General features: G+C 44.8%; 1 protein-coding gene across 1 annotated transcript; it reads left to right on the top strand.

Moving 5' to 3' along the window:
* On the top strand, positions 1 to 27,973 carry CC2D1B (coiled-coil and C2 domain containing 1B). The gene is made up of 25 exons (XM_064720394.1): positions 1 to 87; positions 429 to 533; positions 3,192 to 3,333; positions 5,953 to 6,062; positions 6,822 to 6,941; positions 8,034 to 8,171; positions 10,123 to 10,384; positions 10,877 to 11,001; positions 11,137 to 11,212; positions 12,259 to 12,369; positions 12,865 to 12,995; positions 13,281 to 13,353; positions 15,406 to 15,518; positions 16,301 to 16,469; positions 17,681 to 17,853; positions 17,957 to 18,082; positions 18,598 to 18,656; positions 18,900 to 19,016; positions 19,491 to 19,564; positions 20,205 to 20,263; positions 22,000 to 22,051; positions 22,642 to 22,741; positions 25,570 to 25,660; positions 25,967 to 26,097; positions 26,858 to 27,973. The coding sequence occupies exons 2-24, from the start codon at positions 468 to 470 to the stop codon at positions 26,084 to 26,086; spliced, it is 2,607 nt and encodes an 868-aa protein (XP_064576464.1). The 5' UTR covers positions 1 to 87; positions 429 to 467; the 3' UTR covers positions 26,087 to 26,097; positions 26,858 to 27,973.
* Positions 27,974 to 28,000: the final 27 nt, after the last annotated feature.

Raw genomic sequence — 28,000 nt, 5'->3', positions numbered from 1 at the left:
GCCCCTCCGCGCAGCCGCGCAGCCGCCGCGGGCGGGCCCACCCCGAGCGCGCCGGCCGGAGCTGCGGCCGCACGGGCGGGAGCCGAGGTGAGCCGGGGCCGGGCTCTCTCCGGGCGGCCTCTCCGCGGTTTTTCTCGCGGCTCCCGGCCCATCGCCCCCGCGGTCCCTCCCTGCTCCGGCCGGGGAGCGCCCGCAGCCGGCCCTGCCCGCCGGGTCCCGCCGAGCCGCCCGGGAGGAGCGCGGGCGCGGCCGGGCCGGGCTCTCTGGGCCCGCGGAGCGCGTCCCGCGGCGCTGCCCCCGCTGCCCTCACGGCGGGGAGCGCTCTGAGGGAGGGCCGGGGAAGCGGCGGGGTCGCGCCGCCCGCCTCCGTCCGGCGGGCTTTGCCTTGGCACGGGCAGGCGCTGACTTTAAGTTCCGTGTGCTCTCAGTCCTACAGAGACACAGCCCTCTGAAATTCATGAACCAACATGCTTGGCAGAAGACCTAAAAAGAGCCCTCAGGCAAAGGGCCAGGGAGCTGCAGTTGCAAAGCAGGTAAGGAGGGCGAAGGGCCAGGGAGATGTGGTGGCAGAGCAGGCAGGGAAACCTCCCACTCCCACTGCTCCTCGGGATGGTCTCGCTCAGACCTCTCGCTGCTGTTTTCCTGCAGAATCTCCCATGTGGTAATAGCATTGCGGGATCATGGGGAAAATTAGAATGTGTGGTGCCTGTTTTCCTTCCTTCTTTAATGCCTTCTTCTTCGAGTAAATATCTGATAGGCAGCTGTGGAGGTCTTGCAGGGAAGGCACAGTGTTGTAATGCTGTAATCTTTGCATGAGACCTCATGACTCATGCTTACAGTATTTTCTTAGCCCAGCTATGTTGAGATTTAATAATAACTTCAGTGACTCTGTGGAGGCTTTCCTTATATCTCTAAGAAAACAGAAACAATAGCAAAATATCAGTTAACAAAATAAGGGACGTATATGGGAGAATATTAAGATGCTAAACAAGAGACAGTTAATTTTAAATTTCCCTTTGTATAGTCATTTTCATGTAGCAGATAGACTGGTATGCCCCTTTCCTGTAGATAAAACTGAGTTTAGCTGTGTCTGTGTGTTGAGGTTTTTTTGCCATACTTATTTACCTTTGGATGGAGTTTCAGAAGTCTTGTGGAGAGAAACAATAATTAGTCATGGTTGGCGGGTGTAGCAAGTCAGGCGACAGTGTCAAAATTAGAAATACAGTCAAGGCAAAATTCTGGGTGGAAAACTGAGGGGAAAACAGTGTAGTTAAGAGTTAATTAATATGTTAGAACCAGAATGGAATTTCAGAAACCTTTGAAGAATAGAGGGAAGTAACAGGTGGAATAACTGGTAAGAAAGTAGAGTAATGTGAAAAGGGATTGTAACAGGCTATTCGAACAGAGGAAATAGCTAAGATGTTCTCCTTTGGTGATTTCTTAGGAACCAGTGTTCTCATACTGGAGGCAGAATGCTGTAGTTAGTGATCCATAATGTCACCATGGCTCCAGTGTGAAAGTTTGCATTTCTCTGTGAGACAGACAGTGTGTAACTTAGTTTGTCTGAGCAGGGGAGAAGATAAAAGGTGAAAATAATTTTCCTCCTTCTGGGGAAAAAAAAGGAAACCTCACTCTGAAAAGACAGAGAGTAATTCAAGGATCTGATTAACATCTTTTACTAATTCCTAATTCAATACAGTTAATTATTCAGCCTGTCTTACATCATAGATAAGTGTCTCTTGAAGCAAATGGCTTGTTCGCTTTCAAATTAATTCAATTTAAAATGATTTTTTGTTGTGTAGTATATCAACTGCAAGCTTTCTATAACATATTTTTTCTGTTTTATTAAACATTGCTTCAGTACTGCTAATTTCATTGGAAATGTTCCTTTTTGAATGGGCTGGGACTTGGAGCTGGAACAGCTGAATTGTGTTCTTGACTTCCGTGCTTGCTGCAGTTGCTTCACTGCCCACCCTTGCAGTGTGGTAACGACCAGGTCCTGTGTGCTCCTCATCTGTTCTGCACATTGATGAAAGATTGGGATTATAAAATGGTCCAGAGAGGGGCACAGAATCTTTCAGGGCAGTAGCCACCAGCCCTTTGATTCCTGCTGGGTTAAAAAAACCAACTATTACTCACATTAATTTACAAACTGACAGGCAGCCTCTTGCAGCACTTCAGATCCTCAGGACAGAGGGAGATTGCTGACCCTCAGAATAATGACAGCTGATGTTTTTTCCTGTGCTGGAGAGGAGCTGAAGTGCTGCCTCCTTGGCCATGGGGGGATCAATCAGGGTTGTGCTTTGGAAAAGTCTGAGGAAAGCTTCACCTTCATAGGATGAATCTAATTCTGTTCATTCATGTCATTAAAAATCTTAGCATACTTAAGATAATTTTATTTTCCTGGGGCAGTCAGTATCTTAACCAGAAACACAAAAACAGTGATGAAATGGCATTTTAAAAGAATACCTTTTGGACTAAGAGCCCAGAGATTCCTTTGGTGTGCTTTGGAATGTTTTGCCACCAGAGAGTGCTAACCCCTACTGCCATATCCTGGTTGCTGTTATTAATGCTGTTCCCTGAGATGTTATCTCTCAGTGATGATCTGTGCCAGCCAGTTCTGATGGTTTTCCCCAGTGCAGTGTGGCCATTGCTGGGTTTTAATGGCTGTGTTTGTTTCTGGGGTTTAGAAACTGATGTGAGAAGAAGACAGAGCAGTTCTGTGTTTATAAATGTAGCTTCTTCAAGAGATAAGGGTGAAGTCTGTGCAGTGTGCACATGTCAGACCTGCTGTGTGTGAGCCATGAGTGAATGTTTTCTAGCTTAGCTGTTATGGAGGCACTGCCCTGAACTTCCCTGATGCTATCTGCTCCATGAGGCTCAGTAAAAAACATTTTACTCTACCTTCTTATGTCAGACTGTTAAACAGGATTGATTTTAAGAAATGGTTTGTGTAGAGTTTTAAAGGGATACTTGTGGGGTGTTAAGATTTATGTACCTTACATCAGTTTTGGGTGCCTGGTATGCATTGTTGGGGTAATACAGGTGGTGTGATAGTGGGCTGTAAAAAAAAAAAAGAACAGGATTTAGAATGCATGAAAATGTCTAAATAATCCATGCAGTGTGATGTTTGTGAGTGTCAACTGTAGGGTATTTTATTATTCTGTACTGTTATTTTCCCTTACCTCCAGCTGGGGCTGTTTGTGGATTTCAATCCTGAGGAGATGCTGCTGGCTGCAGAGGAAGGTGAGGATGATGGGGACCTTGAGGCAGAGCTTGCTGCTATCACAGGAGGAAAAGTGAAAGAAGGAAAACCAAAACCAAAGGTGAAAAGTAAGTTAAAGGATCTGAATTTAATTTAACTTTGTTAAATTGATCTAAAAAAATCTTTAAATTTATCTAAAATGGTTTTTCTGTCACTGGTAGAAACTGAATTTGCAACTGCTCTTTCCTTTACTTTGAAAGGTTTAATTTGTTACTCCACAAACAATGTAAAAGTTTTTTTCTGTTGATGCTCTTGTAGATATATGAAAAAGATCTCTGGTGGCTGCCCCATTTAATGACTAAATTAAGAGATGCTTTTTTAGCATATGAAGTCATAAAAAGGTGTAGTAGGCGCTAGATGATTTTAGAGGGGAAATGATGTTTCTTGTGGAGGGTGGGTTGTTTGTCATGTGGTTGTTCTTGTGTTTTTGTTTGAAGGGTGAATTTACATAATGAGCATTATATTTTTAGTTACTTGGGAGTCTGTAACCAAAACTGAATCCCGTTTTCAGAGGCAGATACTGATGCAATCACTTGGAGAATCCTGTAGCTTGTGTTGTGCAGGTTACAGTGTCTCTTGGAATGGACTGTTACCATTCCTAATGCTGTTAATTTTGTCTGGCGGTGTTTGCACAGCTCTGCAGTGGTTTACAGGCTGGCTGCAGCCTGCCATGAGCCAAGGCTGCTGCTGCTGCTGCTGTGAGGGCCCCTCAGTGAGCGTGCTGTGCCTCTGAGCACGCCTGTGTTTGTGGGGCTGCAGGCTGGGCTGCCTCAGGAGCTCCTCTGCCAAAATAAACCTGAGTTCCTGTGGCAGCTTTCAGCTGAACCAGGTTTGCTCCCTGCCTGTCTGAGAGCTGGGGAAAGGAAAAGGGGACCTACAGGTGTGTGAGCAGGGCAGGAAGGAGGGGATAGTGCACCTGCAGCCTTATTTCCAGCTCTGCAGTCGTTGCCCTGTAATACTTGAAGGGACTTCGCACAGAGCAGCCGGGAATGAAGAATTTTGAAATGTTTAGACAAGACAACTCTATAAACACAGTGGCTGATGACAGACAAAGGACAAGTTTGTACCTGAAACTGAATTCTAAATCATTTCCACTCTCCACATTTCAAAATTTTAGTGAACTCTTAAAGCTAATAAGCACAATTGTGCAGATAGGCATAACAGCAGAATTTATGTCATTGGGCATAGGTTACTCATGGCTAAAACCTGCAGGATGATGTTTTGAGGGTGAATCTGTGTATCAGGAGCTCTTGAATTGTTATCAGTTTTTCATCCCTCTCACTGTCACGTCATTTATTTTGTTGTTTTGGTCTTTTTATTCATAAGAGGAAAACAAAACTTCGGGCAGTGCAAAATTAACATTTACTATGCCTATCATTTACTGTGCCTTCTAAATGTGTGGTTCAAAAAGGATTTTGCAAAGCAGTGTGCAGCTATTCTGTTTTCCTGTTAGAATTGGAAGTGTGTGGGTTAGAAGCTCATGGAGGATGAGCAGCTGGCTCTGGGCACTCCTGAGAGCTGGCCCAGGATGCAGGCAGGTCTCCATCTGCCTGGAGAGGAGGAGCTCTGGGGACTGGGGAGAAGCAGATCCTGTCTGGGAAAGGGCAGGAAAAAGGGATCCAGGGCCACTCATGTGCTTGGTTCTTGGCTGAGCAGTAATTCCCTCCTGGATTACATCCTGGAGCTCTGATGGGTGTGGGGGAATGGCCTCCTCCTCCTCCAGCAAAAGCTGCACTGTTGGAACATCTTAAGCCCAGAGATCCCTGCTGTCTCTGATAAGTGCCAGCTGGGCAGCCACTCACGTGTCTGAAATTGTGGCCTCATCTTGCTGCATGGGATTAGAGCTGAAAAACCATCTGAGGAGGCTTGATTAGGTTTTCTGCCTCTGCTGCAGTTTTCTGCACAGCCAGTTGCCTTTGGGTATGGCCTGCAGTCCAAGTTTTGCTAAGGGTCAAACTTATGAGCAGCATGTTTGATACAAATACTGAAGCACCCATGGGGTCAGTTGGATTATTTGAACAGAAACAGTTTTGTACCTGGGTTAATTTTCAGCTGATTCAGCAAATGCAGGGAGTGAGTGGGATCAATTTAAACTGACTGTAAAGCTCTGTCCTGGAGATCTGTATTTTCTGCAGCTTTTACTGCCACTGGTGAGTCACAGTCATGAGTCTGCATAGGGAAGTATCAGAGGCATTTATGTGGACCATTGGGATTTGTGGGCAAACAACCTCACCTTGGAGAGCATGTGGAGGAAGTTGATAGTTTAGAAGATGTGGTTGGCACAGGATGAAGCACAGATGAAAACTCAGCAATGAGGAGTTGAGTGGAGTTTCCAGGTTGAAGACCAGAAACAAAATTGCAAAATGAAGGAGCCAAGAAAAATTTGGAAAAGGCTGAATCTCATCATCACGAGACAGCAGTGCAGAAAATGTGCCAGTGGCTTACTGCCTGCCTCAAGTGTCACAGCAGGAACACCAGTGCTGCTCTTCTGGCTGCTCCCTTCCCAGCCTCTGCCCTTTACCCATCAATGTGCTCTCAGTTACCTCCAACACTGTGCAATAAATTGGGAACAAGGGGGAGGGCACTGCTCTTTCAGCTGGTAGCAGCTCCTTCAGGATTTATACCCAGTGTTAACTGGGTATAACTGTTCCTTAGGATTTATGGCTCCTTGGGATTTCCTTTTACAGCTCCTCTGCCCATGGATCATATTGAAAAGATGGCTGCAGAGTGTATGAAGGACCTGAATGAAGAGGAGGATGCAGATGATGAGGACTTGGAGAAGGATACAGACCTGCTGGTATGCATAACTGTTAGCAAAGAGTTTTAGTATGTATTTTTTGTATTTTTTTTTTACAGAACTGCATGTAGCAAAAATGTCTGTTAACTTTCTGGTGAGAAGCTAAAATATTGCAAAAGCATCATTAGATGCAAGTCTTTGCAGGATCCAACCCCTGCACAGCAGAGTAAGAGAATTTCCTAACATTTCTATGTGTGGGGGTCTTAGGGAATTGAGGGAAGAGCAGGAATCCCATTCCATGTCACAGGGAAGGACAGCCAGGGACTGTCTCATTCAAGTGATGTCTGCCACCATTTTGCTCCTGCTTCAAGCAGTGCTTTGGCCTGAGAGAACACCTCAAGAGAGTCTTTGTTGTTTCAGTGACTCATCTCACTGGCAGGGTTTAGGGAAGGAGTGTTAAGCTGTAGTTTTGACTGCCATGGCTAGTACAGGCTTTTTGGAAATTTGAAATTTAGGTTTGCATAATCTTTGTAAAAGTACTTCTCTGAACTTCTCCAGCTTCAGATCTCCAGCCACAAACTTGTGTGGTGATCCTGGGGCTGCAGTGTGGCTTTTCAGTGGTATCTGGAACCAGTGTAAATTAATAATAAAAAATAAAATTGAATTTAAAGAAGACTGGAATAGAAGATCTTCAGACTCTTCACTTGGGTTCAAAATCCATCCAAAGCTTTTGGCACTTTAGACTTGATTTTATTTTTGTCTTTTGAGGACAGAAGATTTTGAGGAAATGCCTTTTGTTGGCTCTTACTTTTACCTTAGGCAGAGTTGCAAGAAGTTCTGGGGGAAGAAGGTGAGGCAGGAAGCTGTGAGGATGAAATGACAGCAGCAGAGCCATCCCCAGCTGAAGCAGAAGCTGAACTGCCTGAACTGCAGTCACAGGTAGGAATGAGCTTCGTGTTTCTGAGTTTTGCTGAATCACTGTTGTCACTTGGCTTGTATGAGGGTCATTGTCAAGCATCTGGGGAGGCCTTGTCTTCCAAGGAAGAAAAAACTGCTGTTGCTGTTTCCTCCAAGGAAAGCAGTGCTGTATGAGTGCAGGTGATCCTTCTGCTTTGTTCCAAGGGTGAATTCTGATGTTAGCATAGAACTGAAGAGGTGAACAATTGGACACAAGCATGTCTTGTCCCTCATTATACATAGGAGCATGCAGACTGCAGTGCAGGCTTCCAGAGTTCGTATCTTCTCCCTAAGAGAATTGAGCAGTGTGCTGAAATTGTGAGACATGGTATAACTCAATAGTTTTGGGGTTTTTCTCAGTAGCATTATCTGTCTCAGCTTAAATTTGTCAGTCCTCATGCAGTCAAATCCTTTATTCAGTCACTGCATGTTTGTGTTGTGTGCCACAGATTCCAGTGCCTTGTACACTGGGCCTGTTAGTAAATGGGATTGAGAGGGTTTCTCTAGAGATAATGGCAATAATTACATCAGGAGCCATCTGCAGGGTCTCTGTGGCTGTGGAGAGTTTCTAAGTAGCTGCTCATGACTTTGCTTAGGCTGCTTTTGTCACTGAACTAATTCCAGGCTGTAGGAGGAGGAAAAAGAGCTCTTGTTGTAAAACCAGGTTGAAGCCCAGAAGGGAGCAAACTAGCATGGTTTAAAAATAAGAAAAGAATAAGTCAAGATTTGTGCCAAAATACCTCTTCACACCCTCTGTTGTGCGGGGTTTGAGAGGCTTCAGTGTTCTCCTCACCTACTCACCGACCACATGGCTCCAATTACTCTGTGAGTGAGAGTTTCCCAAGTCTCTCCACCCATTCTTCTCTGTGAGGCTTTTGAGAGAGCCAGAGGTGGATGCAGGGCCCGTTAGCCCAGCACAAGCCCTGCTCTGTTTCAGGGCTGCTCCTTCCTGCACTCAGTTCACAGCAGTGTGTGTGTGTGTAGAAGAGGAGTGTTTGCTTTTCAGTGCGGTGGGAAAACTCGTCTAGCTGGATGAAATAAGTTTTCTTGATTTGTTTTATTGTTTTTTCTGAGACCTCCTCACTTCCTGCTGTTAGCAGCGAGCTGCAGCAGGCGCTGCAGGGCAGGATTGCTGACTACAGGACGGCGATTTCCAACGCGCGCGACTCGGGGGAGAGCGCCAAGGTGCGGCGCTACGAGAGGGGCCTGAAGGTGAGTGGGGTCACCAGGGCTGGGTGAGGCTGAGCAAGGGCAGCTCTCTGAAGGGTGCTCTTCCCAGCTGGCTGAGCTTGCTGACAGGAAATGAAATTTTCATGTGCTGCCTGGTGTTACTTTAAAAACATTTGTTGTTACTGACTACCCACCTGCTACGGCAAACACACAGATAAGGTGTGGCTTCCTTTTGAGCTTTGTTTCTGCCTTTTGAGCTTTGTTTCTGTTGAATTTGCCAGGTGATAGCTGGAGGCAGGGTTTGTGGTACATGCTGAAGTTAAACCCAGCTGCCTGGATCTGAATTTGATCTGTGGTGACTGCTCAGTGCTACCTTAAAGCAAAGTTTAGGAGTTTTCCTAGCACATACACCTTGCAGTTCATCACTGCTGCCATCCCTTAGGTACTCACCTTCCACTCACTCCTGTCAGACAGAGGGAGGTGGTGCCTTTCCCTGAGTGTGTTGGCTGTGCTTGAAAAGGAACAGAGCAGGATTTCTGATGAAGGCAATTAAGAGCTGCAGCAAAGAGCAGTCTCTCCAGCCTCCCGTGTTCCAGGCAGGTGGCGTGCTTGCAGTGAGCTGCAGTGCTTGTTTACTGCTGGGCAGGGCCTTTCTCTCCCCGTGGCTTTCAGCAGCTCTCCTGCATCACCTCGGGCAGCAGCAGAGCTGAACAGCTCAGGGCTGTGCACTGGGGCAGGATGTAATGGCTCACTGGCTGTCTTGGGGTACAGAGGGAACAATTGAGGCCAAACTCACGGGAGAAAAAGCACAAGCAAGATGTCTGTGTGTGTCCACTGCCTGCCAGCCCTGACAGGAATGTACACAAAAGCACCTGGCCTTTGTGAGAGCCACAGGGATGGGCAAACCAGCCATTCCATCCAGTCATGAGCTAAGTGCACTGTGCCACTTCCTTTATTTCTCAGGGCAGGGAGTTTCCCAGTGCCTAAGCAGTGTAACAGGATAATAGACCAGATCTCACTTCACAGCTCACAGCTACTGAATTAGCAAAATTACATGTCAACAAATGGTGTAGAGTTCTCTCTTCTATGTAGTTCTTGAACTTTTTGAACTGAACTTTAACCTCAGTCTGTCACCCCCACATGGAGAAGAGGGAGCTGTCTGTGGGCTGCTGGTCTGAACCCCAGTCTCACATGCAGTCATTTCAAAGTATGTGTGCCACTGTTACTCAGTAGAACAAACAATGCCACGGCTAAAAAAAACCCAGCAGTGATTCTGGCACTGATGAGATTTTGTAGTTATTGTCTTTCTGTGCTTCCATTTCAGTTTCTTTGGAAGATGAAAGAAGTAAAACTTTTGTTTTGGCTTGAAGTGCATGGTGGTCTTTTGTCTGAGCCTCAAATTAAATTTAAAAAATAAAAATATTGAGGCAGGTAATACTTGGGAGGAGGAGGGTTTCTTAAAAAATGAGCAACAGTTAAGCCAAGTTAGAGATGGTGAGAGCTCCTTACCATAGGTGATGAGCTGAAGCTCCATTTCCTTTATTAGTATTTAATGACTTTTCTCATTACATTAAATAGGTTTGCAGAGCCCTTCCTTCCCTGGATCCATGTAGGCAGTGGCATTTCAGAATAGCATATTTTATTACATTTTAAAGATGCACAAAATCCATGTACAGTTGGTATAAATTGCTTCCTTGGTGACTTTCTGTGACAAAGCTGAGTGGATCACATCAACTCCCCAGTAATTCTGGGTGCTGAGGTACCTCAGTTACCTGGTTTGGGTAGCAAGGCCTTTGCTCTGGTATCTGGACACCTTTCACTGGCACTGAAGTTCTCTCTCCTTGCAGAAGAACAGGGAGCTGAAGGGCAGCAGTGTAGTTGTGTGTGACAGAGCCTGCCATGTGCAAGGGGATGAATTTGTCTTTGAATGATCTTGTGCTGGTAACATGTTTGATGAAAAAGCCTGTTGGCTCTGTTGTTCCTTCTGTGCCAGACACTGGAAACCATGCTGGCTGCAGTGAAGAAAGGCAAAAAAATCAATGAGGAAGAAATGCCACCTCCTGTTGCAACAGGCAAGAGTTCTTCTTGTGTACCTCAAGCCATGGGAGTGGAGCTGGAGAATTCAGGAGACTCACCAGAGAGTAAAGCTGACTGTGCTGCAGATGATGAGCAGAAGGCTTCTCCTGAGGCAAGGGAGCATTTGGAATCAGAATCTCTGCAAGGTCGTGCTGCTGCTGATCCTGCTGTGGAAACAGGTACTGTGATCTGAGACAGGAGCAGTTGCAACCCTGTTTTAATGTTGCATCTTCCCTGATGTTTGTGCTGAGTGTAGCAAAGCACTGCTTATGTTGGAACTTCCTGCTGAATGTCTCAGAGTTGTCCATGGAATGCTGACTTTCTGGCAGTGGAATCAGTTATTGTTTTAGAGCTCTTCTGTGCACTGGATCAGTGTCCTTATCTTCTCCTGTGCCTCAGTTTCTCCTTCATTATTTGACTTGTGGAATCCCAGCCTTTAAAGAGGTTTGAGATACTGACTTAAAGACCTTATGTTTTTTCTTTAAATTGGGAAAAGTGGAATTGTTGTGTTAGATAGGACTTGTGGTGACTGGAGGAAGAAGGATGTTTGTAAGATTGCTGTTGTGACTTACAGCAAAAGGGGACAAATGTGGATTTGCATAGATGGATGTAGCAAGGGATGCAAATCTTGCATGCTCTGTGTGAGTCTCAGCATTGTCTCGTTCTCCCAGATCCCCAGCACAGCAGCACACGAGCAATCCTGCTGATGAGGCAGAAGGAGTATAAATTAGCAGCTCTAAAAGCCAAGCAGCAAGGGGACCTGGAGAAGGCAAAGGAATACATGAGGGCAGGCAAGGTATGCACTCAAGAAATCCCAAATGCTGAGCATACCCTGTGCTGTACCCATATGCATTAAATGTCACATACTGACTGTGGCAGCTGGCAGGTCTTGGACAGACCAGAATAAACCTTTTGTTTTTTTCTGTGTTAGAAATTCAATGTGGTGTTGGAAGCTTTGGACAGTGGGCAGCCAATAGACCTCCAGAATATGCCTCCATCTCCTCAGGGTAAGGGTTGTCTTCAGGAAACCTTTTCAGAAGTCTCTCTGTGCTGTCATGGAATGATTCTGCATTTGGTTGCAAAGCTATTAAAAGAACTGGAGATTGTTTAGGACTGAGGCTCACTGCATGTTCACAGTGTAATCAAGACCAATGAAGAGAAGTGAGGTATCATTACTTATATTGCAGTTACTCTCTGTGAATTCCAAGTTCCAACAAGTATTGATGTCTCATATTCTGGGTTTTCTAAGTGTAGGTAATAGCTGCCAGTATTTGAAGTGGAAGGGAAAGAAGGATAATGGCACGTTCTTAAAATTTACTGTAATGTTTGATGGTGTTGTGTGCTTCAACTAAAATTCGTAACGTTCAGATTAACAGATTGCAGTGCACTAAGGTCTGATTTTTAAAGCAAGTTATCAATATTAAAGATACCTCAGTCCTGGTAAGAGAGAGTTTTATGTTTTTATTATTTTATTCTAAGACATTAAATGACAGATTATTTCAGTAAATCATGAGAGTCATGACTCAAGTTACTGATCACTAAATGCCATTGCAGAGGAACTTCACCCAGGGCATAACCTTGCCTTAAAAAGTGCATGATTTTTGCAGCAAATAATCTTGTAGTTTTCTGTTACACAGTACCAGAAACTGGAGTTTCTGAATAGATGATAGGAGTTTCTTCCCTTTCCCAGCACATCTTTTGTTACTAGAATATTTTAGTCAATTAGCAGACTTGTTCACTCTTTCCATCTGCCAAGATACCAAGTTATATTTTGGGGAGAGAATTCTTAGAATACTTGAACTACTTTTACTTTTTTTTTTCCCCTCAAGCAGCCCTAACCAAAATTAAATCAGCATTTGAGATTTTCTCTTATAAAGCATTTTCTGTAGATAATGGGAACCTTAGACTTATCTGGTTGTGGAGATACTGTTTGGAAGCCAGAAAGCTTTCAGGAAGATAATATGATCAAATTGAAGGTTTTCTGAGTGACATGCAGCAGTAATTGCTGGGTATGGAACATGTTGTGAAACTTCCTGCTTTCCCTGCTTTGCAGATCTTGAAAGCTTAGGACATGTACAAGATGCATCCAAGCAAAAAGTACCACCCCGGGTGGGAAGTTCCCAGGATCTTGCAACACCTGAACCTCAGACCCAAGAAGCTTCAGGTAGGACTTTTGCATTTCATGTCCACATACAGAAGCAACCAGTGGCCCTCAATCTTTGTAAAAAACAACCAAATCCTAAAAATCATCAGTGACGCCTTAATTGACCTCCCAGCACCATCAAATATCTCAACATGATGAAACTTTGGGTCTCTGTTAGGCATTTGCTTAATCACTCAAATCATCACAGGTCTCCTGCTAGCCATGCACTACACATGTAATAAGTCATGAAAATAGCACAGCTGGGAAGCACTGTAAGGTCTGACCTCTGCCACTGAACTGCAGCAGGAGTGAGTGAACCTGGCTGATGTTCCTGAGTATTCTTTGCTGCTGCTCCAATCTACTTCTGTTCTGGACCAGTGATGGAAGTGAAAGTTAATAAACTTTCTAACAGCAGTGTTCATAGTGAAGCTTTCCAGTGCTGCTCTCTGAAGAAGGGGAGGAGACAGCAGGCTGTGTGTTTTGAAGTGTTGGTGATGTGGCATTTTGTGTTTGCAGAGTGCCTGCAGCAGCCCAGGACGGTGCTGGAGGCGCTGCAGCAGCGGCTGGACAGGTACAGGGCAGCAGCAGCCCAGGCCAAGGCCAGCGGGGACGAGCGCAAGGGCAGGATGCACGACAGGATAGCCAAGGTACAGCTGGGCTGGGGCTCCTTGCATCCAGCAAAGCCTTGGGAATTAGCTCTCTTGCTGAAGACTTTTTCAAGGCTGAAATAATTTGTGTATTGTCTGTCTGTTTGAAAAGAGGTCCAGTGGGGAAGCTGGAAAGCATTTGGAGGAAGAAATAGAGACAATGCACATATTGTAGTAAAATACTGAGTCTTGTGCAGTGTTTATGCTGGTTAAATACAGATGATTGCTAATTCACAGTCAGCTCTATTTTATGTCTTACATAAATAAGTGTGCCTTTGATTGCAGCAATACCAAGATGCCATAAGAGCCCATAAGGCAGGGAGAAAAGTGAATTTTGCTGAGCTACCTGTTCCTCCTGGTAAGTGTGACTGTAAAACATCCTAATCCCCAAACTTTTGTACACCTGCTAGGCTCTGGAGGGGCTGTGCAGGTATTGCCTGCTCCTCCTTTTTCTCAATGAGTAGCTGGCCTTCCTGTTTGATGATATTGTGAGATTTTTTATTAATGTGCTCCCAAACACTGACACTATTGAATATTCGTGCATATTGACAGCCTGATTGACAGTATGGGAACTTAAAACTGGCACTATTTGAAAAGTTCAACAACTTCACCATAGGCAGGTGTTAAAAATGTTACTTGTGTATCCTCTGTGTCAGCCCTCCTAGAGGAAAGACTAAATTTGGGTTATATTGGCTTCTTAGTTTTGCTGGGAAGAGGTTTTTAGAAGTGAAAAACCTTTCCTGATGTCCCCCATTCTGCTGATTCCTATCAGGAGCCTCAGAACTTGATCTCTAATGAATATCCCCTTGTAAACCTTGTAACATCAAATCAGCATTGCAGCTCTCCTGGCTGTTAAAAGCATCTGCAGAGATGAAGCAAACCATGCCCATGGTCACACTGAGGCAGTGGCAGAGGCAGCAGCTGAGCCTGTTTCTTGAGACACTGTGTCCTGTTTATCTTCTTCAGAACACAGAGTGCTGTGTCTGGGAAAGTTTGGGCAAGGTCAGCTGTGAATGCTCTGCCTCTCATTTGCATGATTCCATTTCTCCCCTAGAAACATCTTGCCTTTTATCTTGGGCCTGATGTGTTCTTCTGAAGGATACACTCAGCTCTGCAAAGCAGTGCCTGGATTTTAAGCTAGAGGATAGAGATGGACCTTGTGGTGGTTTTGTCAATGGCAAGCACTGTAGAGTAGGGCTGCCAGCTCTGTCAGGTCATGTGTGGCTTTGAAGGTTTCCTGTTTTAAGCTGGCCCTGAAAGGCACTTTAGCATCCCTTTTTGCAGAATGTGGTCCCTTTCTTGGTGAACACCAGTTTCTGTAAGAGTGAGGCACTCCACATTTATACCTCTGGAAATATGGAGAACTGCTCAGTGTCCTTGCACATCAGCTGTGATTTTCTGCCATCATCTAGGGCCATGTGATTGACACTGAAGACAATAATCAGGCAGTCACTGAAACCACCAGTGAATTATCCTGGGGTGCCAGTGCCCTTCAAGGCATCTGGCTGGTGATGAGTACCAGCCTTGGACTCCCTGGAAACAGAAATGCTGCTGAGCAATGGATCAAATGTCACACGGGGCAGCAGCACAGGGTTCTCTGTTCTGCCTGCCTGAGTACCTCAAACTTGTGCTGTAGCAGCCATCTCTAGGTTTAGAAGCAGTTTAGTCACTGCTTCTTAGCACTTCTCATGAGGCTGGCAGCAAGAATACTTGCTATATATCAAATGAGAGAAGTGTTAACAGACATTTTATACTAGTGGCTCTGGATCTCTGTTCTCTGAAGCTGACACTAAACTGGTCATGTAGCAGTGAGAGTTTAACTTCCATCATCCAGCCTTCCTCCCATACTTAAAAGAATAACAAAACAATGAAGGACATTATTCTTCATACACTTCTCATTTAACTCCTCTGATTCTGCCTTAGTTGGCTACCTCTGCATTGCAGTACCTTTTCAGCAGAGGCTGAGTGTGTAACAGCCCAGCTGTCAGCAGTGGATTGTTCATTACTCTGGGGGTAGCACTGATTTTCTGCTGGGCTGTGTGCCTGCTAAAGTGAGGCAGCACTGAGAGGGGAAAAAATGGGACTAAATTCTCTGCTGGTTCTGGGGGCATCCCTGCTGCTGAAGTCTAGAGGTTGTGAGGTTGCTCAGCTTGGAACACTGCTCAGTTACTGCATCATTTTACTGTCATCCCCTTAAGCTGGGTGTTTCTGAGAGATCTGATCTAAAGCCACCACTCAGACTTGATCTAGCAAGGCTTGTTGGCCTTGGCCTCAGTCTAGTTAGACTGAATACTAAAATACACTAGATAATAGGGATTTGGATAGAAACAGCTTCCCAGTAAACAAGGACTAAGGAGGACACACCACAGGGCTTATGCAACTCTCTCTCCTCTGTTCCTTTCCTGCACAGGATTTCCCCCTCTTCCTGGTGTTGCAGCAACAGATGGTGGCAGCACAATCGCTGCTGTCCTGGAGACTGCCAGCAAGCTGGCAAACATGGAGGAGAATGATGAAGAGGAGGAGGTTAGTGTTGCCTGGTAGGATGTGTAAAAGTTCAATTGCCATCTCTTAGGGCATGCAGAGATGAGGCCATTGGATTTCCAGGTAAGGAAATGAGCTGAAATTCATTCCCAAAAGTCTGAAGAGTGCAGGATCTCAGTGGTCTTTTCAGTTTCCTTTATGGAGTAGGAGAGACAGATGAGATGTTATTACAGTCAGTACCACAGAGCCTGTGAGTGCAGGGTTTGGCTCTTTCATAGCTGTCTTGTATTTAGATTGTATTTTCAAAGCAAACACTTGAGATCCTCACCACTGCTTTCATTGTTCTGAAGTTAAATCTATACTTTTATCCTGCATCCCAGTAGCTTCCTATGTTTGTTCTTTCCCAGGATGTTCAGCTCTTACTGCTTTTTGTCAGGCTGCATCAGCATTTAGACTTTGGTTTGATTTCTATTTCTCTCTGGATTTGCTTGCTGATTGATTGTGCTTTTAACTGGAGCAGCTTTTAATGGAGAGAATTCCTGGATGATATTTTTTTTACATGCCTCTACTTTTTTAAAAATCACGGCCTTGTTAAACATTCCTTTTATTCCATCTATGGCTTCCATAGGTCAGCTACCTGCTGGCTTGGCATGGCTCATAAACCTCCAGAAGTTAAAATTTACTGTCTGGAATGCAATGCTCCCCTCAAAAGCAATATCCAAAGGCTGATACAGTGATAACCATGGTGCTGATGCTTGAGATGCTGTCCTCAACCCTGGAATAGATTTTATGCATTTAACATGCATTTCTTTTTGTTTTGCTAGAATGAGCCTCTTCCCCAGGCCCCAGTTGCCAAGAAGCCAACTCAGGTTGTGAAGCCAACTCCAGTTCCACCTGCTGCAGCTCAGGAGAGCTCTCCTGAGCACCTGAAACGAGCTGCATCCCCCTCCTCCCTGGACAAGGCAGAGGCAATGGATCATCTCCCTCCAGCTGGTAAGGGAAGGGATCACCATCCCCAGTGCTCCACATGCAAGTGGTTTGCTCTAGTTGGGGAAGACTTTATAATTTAGGTGTGAGCCTGTGAATGTGTGTCATAGATTTCCTCTGACAGGAGCCTCAATGTGTGTGTGCTGGAGGGCAGACCCAGACCAGCCATGCAGCTTTATTTCACAGAGACAGCATGTATAATTATAAGGCTGATTAGGTTTTTTAATTAATTTTGATGTAACAAGTGTATCGATTCATAATGTTTAACTCAGCTCACAGCTGAACTCTCCATATACCCTCATTAAAGGGGTCAGGTTGCCAGTGTGAATTATTCATTGATCTAATGGAGCTCCCTGCATCACACAGAGTTCTCTGCCTGGTGCTTCACCCAGGGCTCTCAGGCTGGCAGTGCAGCCAGGGCTTCATCAGTCTCTGCTCTTGCCTTGCTAAGGTCCCTGAGCAGTTGTGTGTGCAGGGTGAATTGTGCAGGCAGTGAGGGACAGGCAGCACTCCCAGTGTGGTTTGGGGACACACTGCCAGTGCTCAGGCTCTCATTGATGCCTCCACTGTAATCCCATCCTCCTTCCCTTCTGCCCTGGGCAGTTCCCTCAGGATGAAGTAGAACTGCCTGGCTGACTGATGCACCAACCTGGTACAATGTCAAGCAGTCTTACTGGTGTGGTTGTCCTTAATGTTTTGGCAAGGAAAGAAGAGAGTCAAGCATTAATTAGAAACTAAGAGAAGAAGGGATTACAGAGAAGCAGAGGTGATAGGTCTGAGTGGGCCTGCACATTGGGTCATCAGGGTTCTTTTCTGACAAATCAGGGGAGAGGAAGGAAATTACTGCAGAGGATGCTCACAATATTTGCTGGTTTTTAGAAGTTAACATGGAGAGCTGAAAGTTTGGATTCAGCTTCTCCCTTGGACCAGTCAGCTGTGCTGGAATCTGTCTCAAGCCTGCAAATTAGGGGCTGTAATAACTCTTGTGGCACTTGTGAAGTGCTGTGAGGTTTTTTTGATGAAGGATGCTGTTCCAGAAGGAAGCTTGTTTGTTTTTTTAATGCTTTAAAGTGCCCAAGAAACAATTGAGTGCAGTAAGGAAATCTCCTGATTTGACATCTGTCCTTTCACTGATCTTTTCCTGGCTGTAAACTGAACAGGGTAAACCTGTGTCAGGGGCAGTGTCAGATGAGTGTTTCTGTACAATTGTTTTTCAGTTAGGGAGCAGCTGGAATTTCTGGAGAACAGGAAGAAGCAATACCTGAAGGCAGCCATCAAAGCAAAGAGGGAAAACAACCTCGAACAGGCAAAGACATATCTCAGAACAGCCAAGGGCCTTGACCTAAAGATTGAGCAGGCAAAATCTGGCAAAACTGTTGATATTTCCAAGGTTAGTAGGTCTGGTAATATTCTGCTTTGTTTCCTATTCTTGGACATCTAAGTGCTTACTTTTCCCTATAAGGGCTCTGAAATGTGGTGTTCTTGTGTTGCAGCTGCCATCACCTCCTACAGATGATGAGGGTGATTTTATCTTTGTACACCATGAAGATGTCAGGCTGTCTCAGAAAGCAGATGAAGTTTATGCACAGCTTGTAAAATTGCTGAAGGACCAACATGAGGTGACCATTTTATATTTTTTAGAAATGTTTTGGAGTTTCTTCTGTACATTTCTCTGGGGTTTATTAATGCTATAATCCAATCATTGTTCCAGTGGGGTCTTTTTTTTTTTCTTTTAAAATACTTTTGATACTGTGTGTCCTAAAATGGAGAATTTTCAGAGTTGGATTCTATGGATAGTTAAAGCCAGAGGGTGTGCTTTTTAATGCTTGGGACTAGCAAATTATCATTCTTAAATATGAGCACTCAAGTTTTAAAAAAGTACCTGAATATTAAAACTAGGCCTAAGGTGAACATCACATCTACAGATCAGGTGATTAAAAAGTAATAGGGAGAACAGCTCAAACAGATGCTGTGCTTTGGCCTTGAGGAATGGGGTGGTGAATGTTCTTGAGTGACTCAGGAAAATGCCTGGTTTTTCTTAAATTAGGTTGTCATCAACCTTAGAACTGTGCCAGTCATGAACCTGTGTGTGGGGATCACTGAGTGAACGTGTTTGGTTTGGTTTTGTTGACAGAGGTGTGTGCAGTACTCCAAGCAGTTCATGCATCTGGGAAACGTAGCAGAAACAACTCGGTAAGAGCCAGTGCCTGCTCCCAGTCCTCCCCAAAGCTGCTGTGGCAGGGTTGAGTCTGCCTCACCCCCTAAAGATGTTGGGGTTTGAGTTGGTAAGTTTATCCTCGTGTGAAAGGCTTGGGACTGTGATTCCTGCATCTCCACATTGCTCTCAGCTCTGGCTGAGGGTTGCTCTGTGTTCTCTTTGATTTCTGGCACATGTGGGTTTTTTTGCTGATTTTTTTTTTTTTGCCTTTTGTACAGGTTTGAGAAACTGGCACAAGGTTGTAAAAAGGATATGGAGATCCTACAGCTTGCACGAGCACAAGGAATGGATCCTCCAAGCCATCACTTTGAGGAAAGAACATTTAAAATGATAAGGTGTGGAAAAACAAGAGTATTTCTCAGTCAGGCTGGAATGACTTTCCTGGTCTTTTGCCCTTGTTTAGGGAATTCTGGGCTTCAGCAGACTTGGGTGGCATCCAGGATTATGCTCAGCATTCCTGAAAGGATACTCTCAACAACTTAAATACAAAATTGCTCTCTACGTTCTCTTGCTGATTCTTTTGTTTTCAAAATGCCTCCAGCTTCCCCTCTCATATTCTGTTTCTTAGCCATTCCTCCTTCCTCTGTGTTTCTCCCTCCATCCTGTTGCCTCCTGGGCTTTGTTCCTGGCTGCAGAGATATTTTTAGCTCTGTTTGTGCTCTTCCCTTGCTCTGCTGTATTTTGTGGAGATGATCTCTGTAGGAGTGCACTGTTGAAAAAGCTCTGACAAATAGCCATGGCATCCTGGTCTGGCAGTGGGTCAGCTGATGGTGGGATGAATGTGCTTTTTTGTCTTTCTCTTTTCACAGGATATTTTCTGATCTCAACAGCACAGAAATGCACCTGCTTATTGTCAGGGGGATGAACCTACCAGCCCCACCAGGTGTGTACTCAGGAGGGCATGTGGGCTATTTCCTCTGAGTTGGTAAGGAAAGTAATGGGGAACTAAATTTCTCTGTCTTGAAGGCCACTTTACAAGCCAGCATTTCTCTCATTAAAACAAAGTAATCACATTTTGGGCTCGTGCCCCCTAAAAACTTTAAACAGTATTTTTAAAAAAGCAGACAGGTGAAGAAAGAAAATCTGGGTTCCATCTGGACAGAGAGAAGAACTTTAAATTTTCCTGGGTTCACTCATAACTGGGTCATAGTTAAGGTTTCATTTTTATCTCCTATTTTGTTACAAGTGCCTGCCTATGAGTTGCAACACTTTGACCCGTCAGTAGACAGGGTTTGCTCCAGCCAGTGTTACTGCTTTTGGCCCCTTGTTCCTGGGAGCTTGTAAACCCTCTGTGCTAGACTCTTAGGAGTAACAACATCTTAAAAAAAACCCAGGTGTTTCCCCTTGGATGCCAACTTTCCATGGATTTTGCTTTGATGGATGGGTTATTCAGTTGTCTAGAGGCAGGTCATGAGTCCTACTGTAAAACAGTGGGGTGCTCTTGAGAATCCTGCTCGAGATGACAGATGCAATGACAATGTCTGTACTGGCTGTTTGGATTGGCTGGTTGTTGTCTCACCCAGGTGTGTCACCAAGAGATTTGGATGCGTTTGTGAAGTTTGAATTTCAGTACCCGAGTGCGGTGAGTGTGTCGTGGCTCTTCTGCCCCTCAGTCTGTCCCCCCTGCCACTGCATGAGCTTGTGAGGGAGAACACTTCCAGACATCCTGCCTGGATCTGCTTTTAAAGCAGATTTATTTTTCTGAGAAACAGCTGCTGAGCCTGTTGGCTGCAGGTTTGAGCTTGGCACCTTTCTCTCGATGCTCTCCACACCTTCCCCTTGGCAGGGCAGTGTCTGCAGCTTCTGTGGCAGCAGCACCCAGTGCTCAGCCATGCCCAGCTCTCCCCCTGAAGGCACCATCAGGCCCTTTCCAATGTTGGCAAAATGTGCCCAAGTTCATTTCTTTGGGGGTGCAAACACACCCAGCACCAGGGCACTCAAATTTGTTGCCAAGGGCCACCTTAGATGTGATCTCCCTAAGTCCTCTTCCCTTAAAAATCCAAGCTTTTAAAGGTATTGCATTTGAGCCTCCCTTACAATTGTAGAATTGGATTGAAAGTGTTAATCTTTGTCATCAAATAAATGGTGATTTAATTAGGAAATATATCTATATCTGGAGATAGGACTTGGGCCATGCAAGCTTCTTGCCCTTACTAATTAAAACTTGTGTGTATGTGCATGTATGTATGTGTATGTATATAAAATATGTATACACATATGTATTACTTCCTTCCTTGGAATTCCCCAGTGTTATCCTGTTCCTCTCACCTTGAAAAGCAGTCTCTGGTCTGAAAAATACTCAAACCTGAGAGCTAGAAGGGATTCTGGGGAGGGACTGACTGTCTCTTACTGTCAGTAGAAATCCTGGGGCTTTGCTGTTCTCTCTGTAAGGCAAAACCAGACTTTGCTCTTGCAGGACTGATGCTTAGCCCTGGAAGAGTGCAGAGCCTAGGGATTTCTACCTCCCAATAAATTTTGCAGTAATTCCACTAAAATTAATTCATTTACCTGTGGGAAATTGGTGATGCTCAGACCAGGTTTGTGTTTAGGTTTGAGTGACTCGAGGCCTTAATGAAGGAGTAACACAATTAGGGTGGCTGAAACCAGAACTGGTCTGTATGAATAATTTTCTGGGGAATGAATAAGAATCAGCATAGTTTCTTTTAATCTATTTTCCTTTGTTTAAAGCAGAACCAGGTCTTTATTCCTTAGCCAACAGTCAAATAAATACACCACCTTTCTCCTTTACAGCTGAAATCAGTTTTGCAAAGTAGCTGCAATAATTAGGCCACATTGTCCTTGTTCATTCCCCAGAGATTTAGTTTGTACTCTGCTTTAGGTTAAAAGTTAATTCATTTTGGTGGCAGATTGATTGTCAGGGAAAATAATAGTAGGACAATTCCCTGAATGATTTGTGATGAATTCCTTGTGTAGCTTATTATTCCAGCTAATGCAGGAGGAACAGAATTACTGTGTGCTGGAAGGTGCACAGTTTGTCATGGAGTTTAACAGCCCCAGTCAGGAACTTTATGATGATTGGATTGAATTGACTGTGACTATGTAGTTTATCTATGGCTCTCATATTTAATGTAATGTTTTGGCTTATTCTTTCTGCAGTATTATCCTTGTTACCACACTGCAGTCCAAGTATTTTAGTCTTGAATATACCATGACTCTTCTTATTTAGATAACCCCAAAAACCTTACATTTCTGGTATAGACATAAAATAGAGCTGGCAATAAAAATGGTCTCTAGTCTGTTTTCAGACAATACCTGACAGTTTTGTGTGATGTCTGTCTCTTTTTTTTTTTTTAATAGGAACAACCTCAAAAGAGTAAAACACCTGTAATTAACAATAACAATTGTCCAGGTGAGCCCTTTTTTTCTGGAACAGCAGGGAAAATGTTGCACCTTGGGAATCCCTGGCTGGTGTCAGACTGTGAACCAGGCCAGAGGTCCTCCCACCACCAGTTTTCTTCTTTCTCATGAAAGGGTTTGTTGGGGGGTGAAGTCCAGCTGTGTTGGCAATTTCTTCCCCCTCATCCCAATATTGGTGGTAGCTGTTATGTCATGAATTAAACCAGTATCCATTATATTATCCAAAACACCCTTCCCAGTCATTCCAGCCTTACTCTGCTTTTTCTTTAATATTTTGTACATTTTTTCATAGCCACAAACACTGTTTACATGCTGGAAGCCCTAAACTCTCCAGTTTTAGCTCCCCTGTGCCCTGCTGTCAGCTCACAGTGGTTTGGTTTTCCTGCAGTTTGGGTTCTGTCCCTGTAAGGGGAGGGTGACATGAACTGTGCCCAGGGACACACCCTGGGCCTGACTGAAACACCGTCCTGAGGAGGATTTCTGGGCCACACTGAGACAAAAGAACTCTGAGCAGGAGCATGGGATGGAGCCCTGCACAGCATTTGACTCACAGGTTTCTTCCCCTGTCCTGTTTCCCTGCAGAGTACAACCAGCTGTTCAAGCTGAACATCAACCGCAACCACCGCGGCTTCCGACGCGCAGTTCGCTCCAAAGGAATCAAATTTGAAGTGTTCCACAAAGGGTGAGTCCAGTTTGCTTCTCTGCTGACAGCTCAAGAGTGTTGGAGCTGAAGTTTATGAAGCACAATCTCTAAGCCAGCACTGAAGAGTTGGCTGGTATTCATGTCTGGGAGCTTTCAAAATGTGCCTGAGCTCTGCAGCTTCTTCCCCTGTGGGGTGAGGAAAGGCACAAATTCACTGAAGCTGTTTCAGATCAGTTGAGGATGTTTGTGGGACTGAGCAAGCAGTGATTTACCTCAAATTGTTTTGATTCTTACCCAGATTGGTTTCAGTCATCAGTACTAGAAAATTTAAATATTCTGTAGAATAACTCTGTAAAATAATGAAGTGGCAGCAAAATATGAAGAGCAGGAAAGCAGGTGACAGGTGATGGCAGAACTAGAGTTGTGCTTTTGTACTTTCATTCATTGGATCTTGCAATACCTCCTGAGCACTGCTGGCAGCTGCCTTGAGAGAGACAGACTGCCCTCACGTCGGACAGGCCGCCCTCACGTCGGACAGGCCGCCCTCACCTCGGACAGGCCGCCCTCACCTCACACAGACTGCCCTCATCTCAGAGAGCAGCATCACCAGATCAATGTTCAGTGTTCAGGGAAATCATCCTCAGCCCAGGCTCATAACCAGGATCATCCCCAGTCCAGTTATTCACAATAGGAGTGGCCTGTATTCCCTCATCCCTGGGTTGGTTGTGATCCCAGACTGTGATGGGATGCCAGATAATCTGGTTTTTGTTTGGTGGCTCTTTGTCCTGTTCCTTGTTGATATTACTGGGCCATGCAGAAATTGTCCATAGGTTTTCTGAGATGGTTTTCAACTTGCAGATGTTTCAGTTTGTGACCTCAAGTCCCACTGTTACTCCAGTCATCCATTGGCATCTCTGTTGAAGCAAAAGTTGATTTTCTTATTTTTTTTCTGTCAATCCTGGCAGCTCTGTGTTCAAGATCCCCCCTCATTTGCACAGAGCTGTCAAGTGTTTACATTTATTTTAAATGGGGTTTCTATCACCTTTTCCCAGCCATCTCCTTGGGAGAAGGGACAGGATGAAATGATCCAGGCTCTTTTCTAAAGACTGTCTGCTCTCTGTCTTTTCTAAAACTACAAATGAATAATACTTTCAGAAATGCTTTGGTGGTTGTTGTAGCTTTGGGTTCTCTGATAGCTCTTTGACCATCTCCCAAGAATTATTTTTGCTCAGTGAGCAAAGGAGAATTGTTTCAGGTCATATATATTAAACTTCAGTTTAACAACACTTTCAAGTAAAAACTCAGCAATGTATTTTTCCAAAGGAGAAGTCTCTTCTTGAGCCTCTCCCAGAAGCTTCTGAAGATGAAAGGGGATTTCCCCAGAGCTGTTTCTGAAGCCTTAGCCTAGAGCAAGTTCTCAGTCTTCACAGCAGCCCCCTGGAACTGAGCAGGGATGAGCCAGTCTTTGTTTCTTGAGTTATAAAACGGAAAAACGCTTTAAAAAATCCAGCAAGAATTGCTGATTCTCTGAAGTTTATGAGCAAAGTGCCCCACATGCTGCAGTACACTTACATAACCCCTCATTTAAGGTCCTTGTAAAGTGAAGGAAGTACTCCAACATGTGAGCTAAGAAACTCTGAACTTCCCTGAATTGTTCTGTGAGTCTGCTGTGGCCTCACTGACTGAGAGTCTCAGTCTCCTGTTGCCACCAATGATGGGATCATGAGGCTCCATGAACAATCTTTGAGCTTCCATTGAATATCTCAAGTCTTGCTTGATAGTATCTTAGTATCTCTTAATGATAACAGCAAGAAGGGTGGATGTTTTGGGGTTGTGGAGAATGGGGTTTTTTATGTTTGTTGGTCTGGTTGCTTGTTTTTTCTGAAATAGAGTGGGTAAAGAAGGGAAGCTTCTGAAATCTTGGAAAATTTCCAAGAAAACACAGCAGGTGTGGCCAAGTTATCTTTTTTAACTCCAGACTCTGTAGAGTTTAGTTGTTTATCAAACCTTTTGAAGGCTGGTTCAGGGAGCTGCTTGGATGCAGGCAAAGAAATTCTGTGTTTGAGCTGAACAGTTCTGTGGAATTGGGGTGCTTTAGTCTTGGCTGCTGCCTTTTGGAGGAGTTTGTCTGGGAAGGGCTGGAACACCTGGCTCTGTGCAGGTAAATTGCTGATTTATTGCTGATTAAACTGTTCAACACAAGTGACTCCAGCGAGAAGTTGCTTGTTTTCCTCACAGGGTAAAAATACTTCTGATTTTAATTTCAGCAGACTGGAAAACCTAAAATTATTGGTTTTGACTGTTAAAACTCCCAGTATGTAGGTGAATCCAAACAATAGCTGAAATGTTCTTATTTACTGGAATTGTTTTGATTTATCAAGACAAAACAGAATGATTCATGTGACTTTTTCCTAAAAGTAGTTTGCCAAAAGCAACAGGTGCCTGTGAAATGTTTGTTTTGCTGGGAGATGCAACTTCCTTGGGAATTCCTTCAGCCTGTTCTGTTGAACAGCCCCAAGCAGGGGATGGCCCTGTCCTGGCCACTGGGACCTCCTTCCCTGTCACCCCAGGCAGGGACAGGAGCTGCTGCCACTCCAAGTGCTGGTTTAGTTGGTTGTTTCTCTTCACTGCTGTCCTCATCTTTACCTTGGTTGCAAAAGAATAATTAACAAATGAGTACTTCCTTATCTTGTTCCTTGTCATCTGGTTTTTAAGGGTTTGCCTCTGGCACTGTGATGTGCAGGGTTCCAGGAGCATGTTGTGACCAGCCCTCTCTGGATGTGGGGATGGAGCAAATAGTGATGACCTCTGGGCTTCTTTTCTTTTTATGTTCTGACAGTCTTTACCCCTTCACTTCTTGGGCACAGGTCCTTCTTCAGAAGTGACAAACACGTGGGGACAGCACACTTGAAGCTGGACAAGCTGGAATCAGAATGTGAAGTCAGAGAGATCATCGAGGTAGGATTTTGGGATGAGGTGTGTTCTTCTGCTCAGAATTTCAGCCCAAAGGGGAAATGAGTATCTGGATCACATTAAAGGTGTGACTGCAGTCGAGTTTTGTATTAGGTGGATTTGATAACCTGCCTGGGTTGTGGGGACTGCTCTGCTGAGCTCCAGACCAAGGAATGCTTGGCTGTGACACCCCCAGCACTGCAGTCACCTGCAGGCATCTCTGTCAGGCTTGGGCCACAGGCAAATACAGCCACAGCTTGATATTATAATCCCTGTTTGTCCTAACTGCTCTTCTTTTTGTGGTTATTTCAGGTTTTTGATGGCAGAAAGCCCACTGGAGGGAAACTGGAGGTAAAAGTGAGACTCAGGGAGCCCCTCAGTGGTCAAGATCTTCAAACAGTTACAGAAAATTGGCTGGTCCTGGAGCGTTAGCTCTGTCTGAGGTATGGGCACTGTGTCCAGAGGTGGTCTGGGCAGGAATTGACAGGGCTGCAGAAAAACTCTGCTTGAACAATGTCTGTTGTTGGCATTGACCTAATTGCACTGCTCTGGCTTCAGTAGCATTCCCCTTTATATTTGTGGTGGGGAGTTGACATCATTTCATAAATGAGGTTACAGAATCTCTGATTAGTTTGTATCTCAAAGATGCTGTTTCACAATCATTTGAAATACAGGGACAGCTCCTGCTGTCACCTTTACTAAGAATATTTAGAAAATAAGTAATCTGTCTTCCTTTGCTTGATCTCCTGAAGCCTCTGTGCTCCCTCTTCCTTAGCATATGTTTTCACTTTACATTTCTAAATGGCAGTTCATCAGCTCTAGAGTGACATCCTGTTTGGAAGCAAAGGTGGCAAATGGTGTCAGATTGTAGAGACTGAGGTCTCATTTCAATACAGGAGTCACCCTTTGGGTGTCAAAGGGCCTGTTTTGGTGGTGTCCTCCAAGCCAAGGAGGTCAGGAGGTTCTCTGAGCTCCAGTCAGGCTGAGGACACGTTTGATGGCCATACCTGAAATAACAACTTGGCCTCGTGCCCAAGCACTTTCCATCACTGGAGCTTAATAATTGTGCTCCATTGATTTTCCTGGTTGACCATCCAGACCCTTGGTGTCAGCATTTTCCATACAATGTCTCCTTGAGCTGTGAGCATCTGTTCTGTACTGCAGCAAGGAATTCTGATGGGTTTGTTTGTGCTGTTTTCCCAGATCCGTGGGAATGTTGGAAGTCGTGGGCTGAGCGAAGGCAGGAAGATGCTGCTAAGCTGCAAGCACCAAAGATGTTAAATGAATGCACTACTGAACCTAATGTCTATTTTGATAACAGCCATAGTGCTTATTAATAACTCCAAGGCAAAGGGAGGCTCTGGGAATGCGCTGCTGCAGGGCTTGGGACCGGTCTGCCCAAAATAGACAGAATTGCCTTAATGTGGGACTACTGCTGTAGCACCAGGACGAATGTTACATTAACTATGCAGAGTGCTGTGGAAAGGTTTAGCCCTTTAAAAATTCCCTCAGGCAGTGCCAGAGCTCTTGGGTTAAGTCACAGGTAAGACCTTCACCAGAACTCCTGTTCCCAAGTGTCTGAGCAGCCGCCGTGGTTCAGTGAACAGTCTGCTACTGCTTTGTCTGTCCTCTCCTGTCCAGGCCTGTTTGGGCTGGGTCAGAGGAGAGCTCTCAGGCAGCAGTTCAGGGGTGCCAGTCCCCCCTCTGTGCACACCCTTGGCACGAGAGGCTCCAAGGGCTGTCCCTTTCTGCAGGAAAGGCCCCAGGGCTCCCCAGCAGGTTGGTGTTTACAAACCTCTGGTTTTGTTCTGGCTCCCAGTTTTGTGTGCTGTGCTTGCTGCACTGCTTGTCCAGCGCAGAAAGGTACTGTGCCTTCATCCTTTATGGTGTTGGGGTTTTCAGTTAAAGAAGAAGAAAGTACATAAGACTCTGCTGCTTTCCAAATGTTCCTTGTATTTTTACAAAAATAGGCTTTTACAATTCTTCCAGGTGATGGGGAAAATAGTCTCACTTTGTTCCTTTAAGAAAACTGGATCGTGATGCATTTTCAGGAATGCTTTTTGATCAGCAGCATCCCACCAAGGGTACTAAATCTGTTTGTGTTTTTAAATCTGTGAGCTAACAGAAACCAGGGATCTCCAAGGGGAGGATGTGCCTGTGCCAGGGATGGGCAGGTTGGGAGACAGAACAGAGTCCAGACAGGTCAGGCAGCTCTGCCTCTGTCTTCCTGAGCAGATGAAGACAATACAGTGTTTAGTTTTTAATTTCAATAAATTTAATATACAAAACTACATGTTGAAAATAAAAATATAATATGCAGTTTTTTGCAGTGTTAACTAACTGAAT

Source organism: Zonotrichia leucophrys, chromosome 8 (genome assembly GCF_028769735.1).
Source record: "Zonotrichia leucophrys gambelii isolate GWCS_2022_RI chromosome 8, RI_Zleu_2.0, whole genome shotgun sequence".
NCBI classification, from domain to species: Eukaryota; Metazoa; Chordata; class Aves; order Passeriformes; family Passerellidae; genus Zonotrichia; species Zonotrichia leucophrys.
Note: the sequence above shows the minus strand (reverse complement) of the source record. Positions and strands in the feature narration are given on the sequence as shown.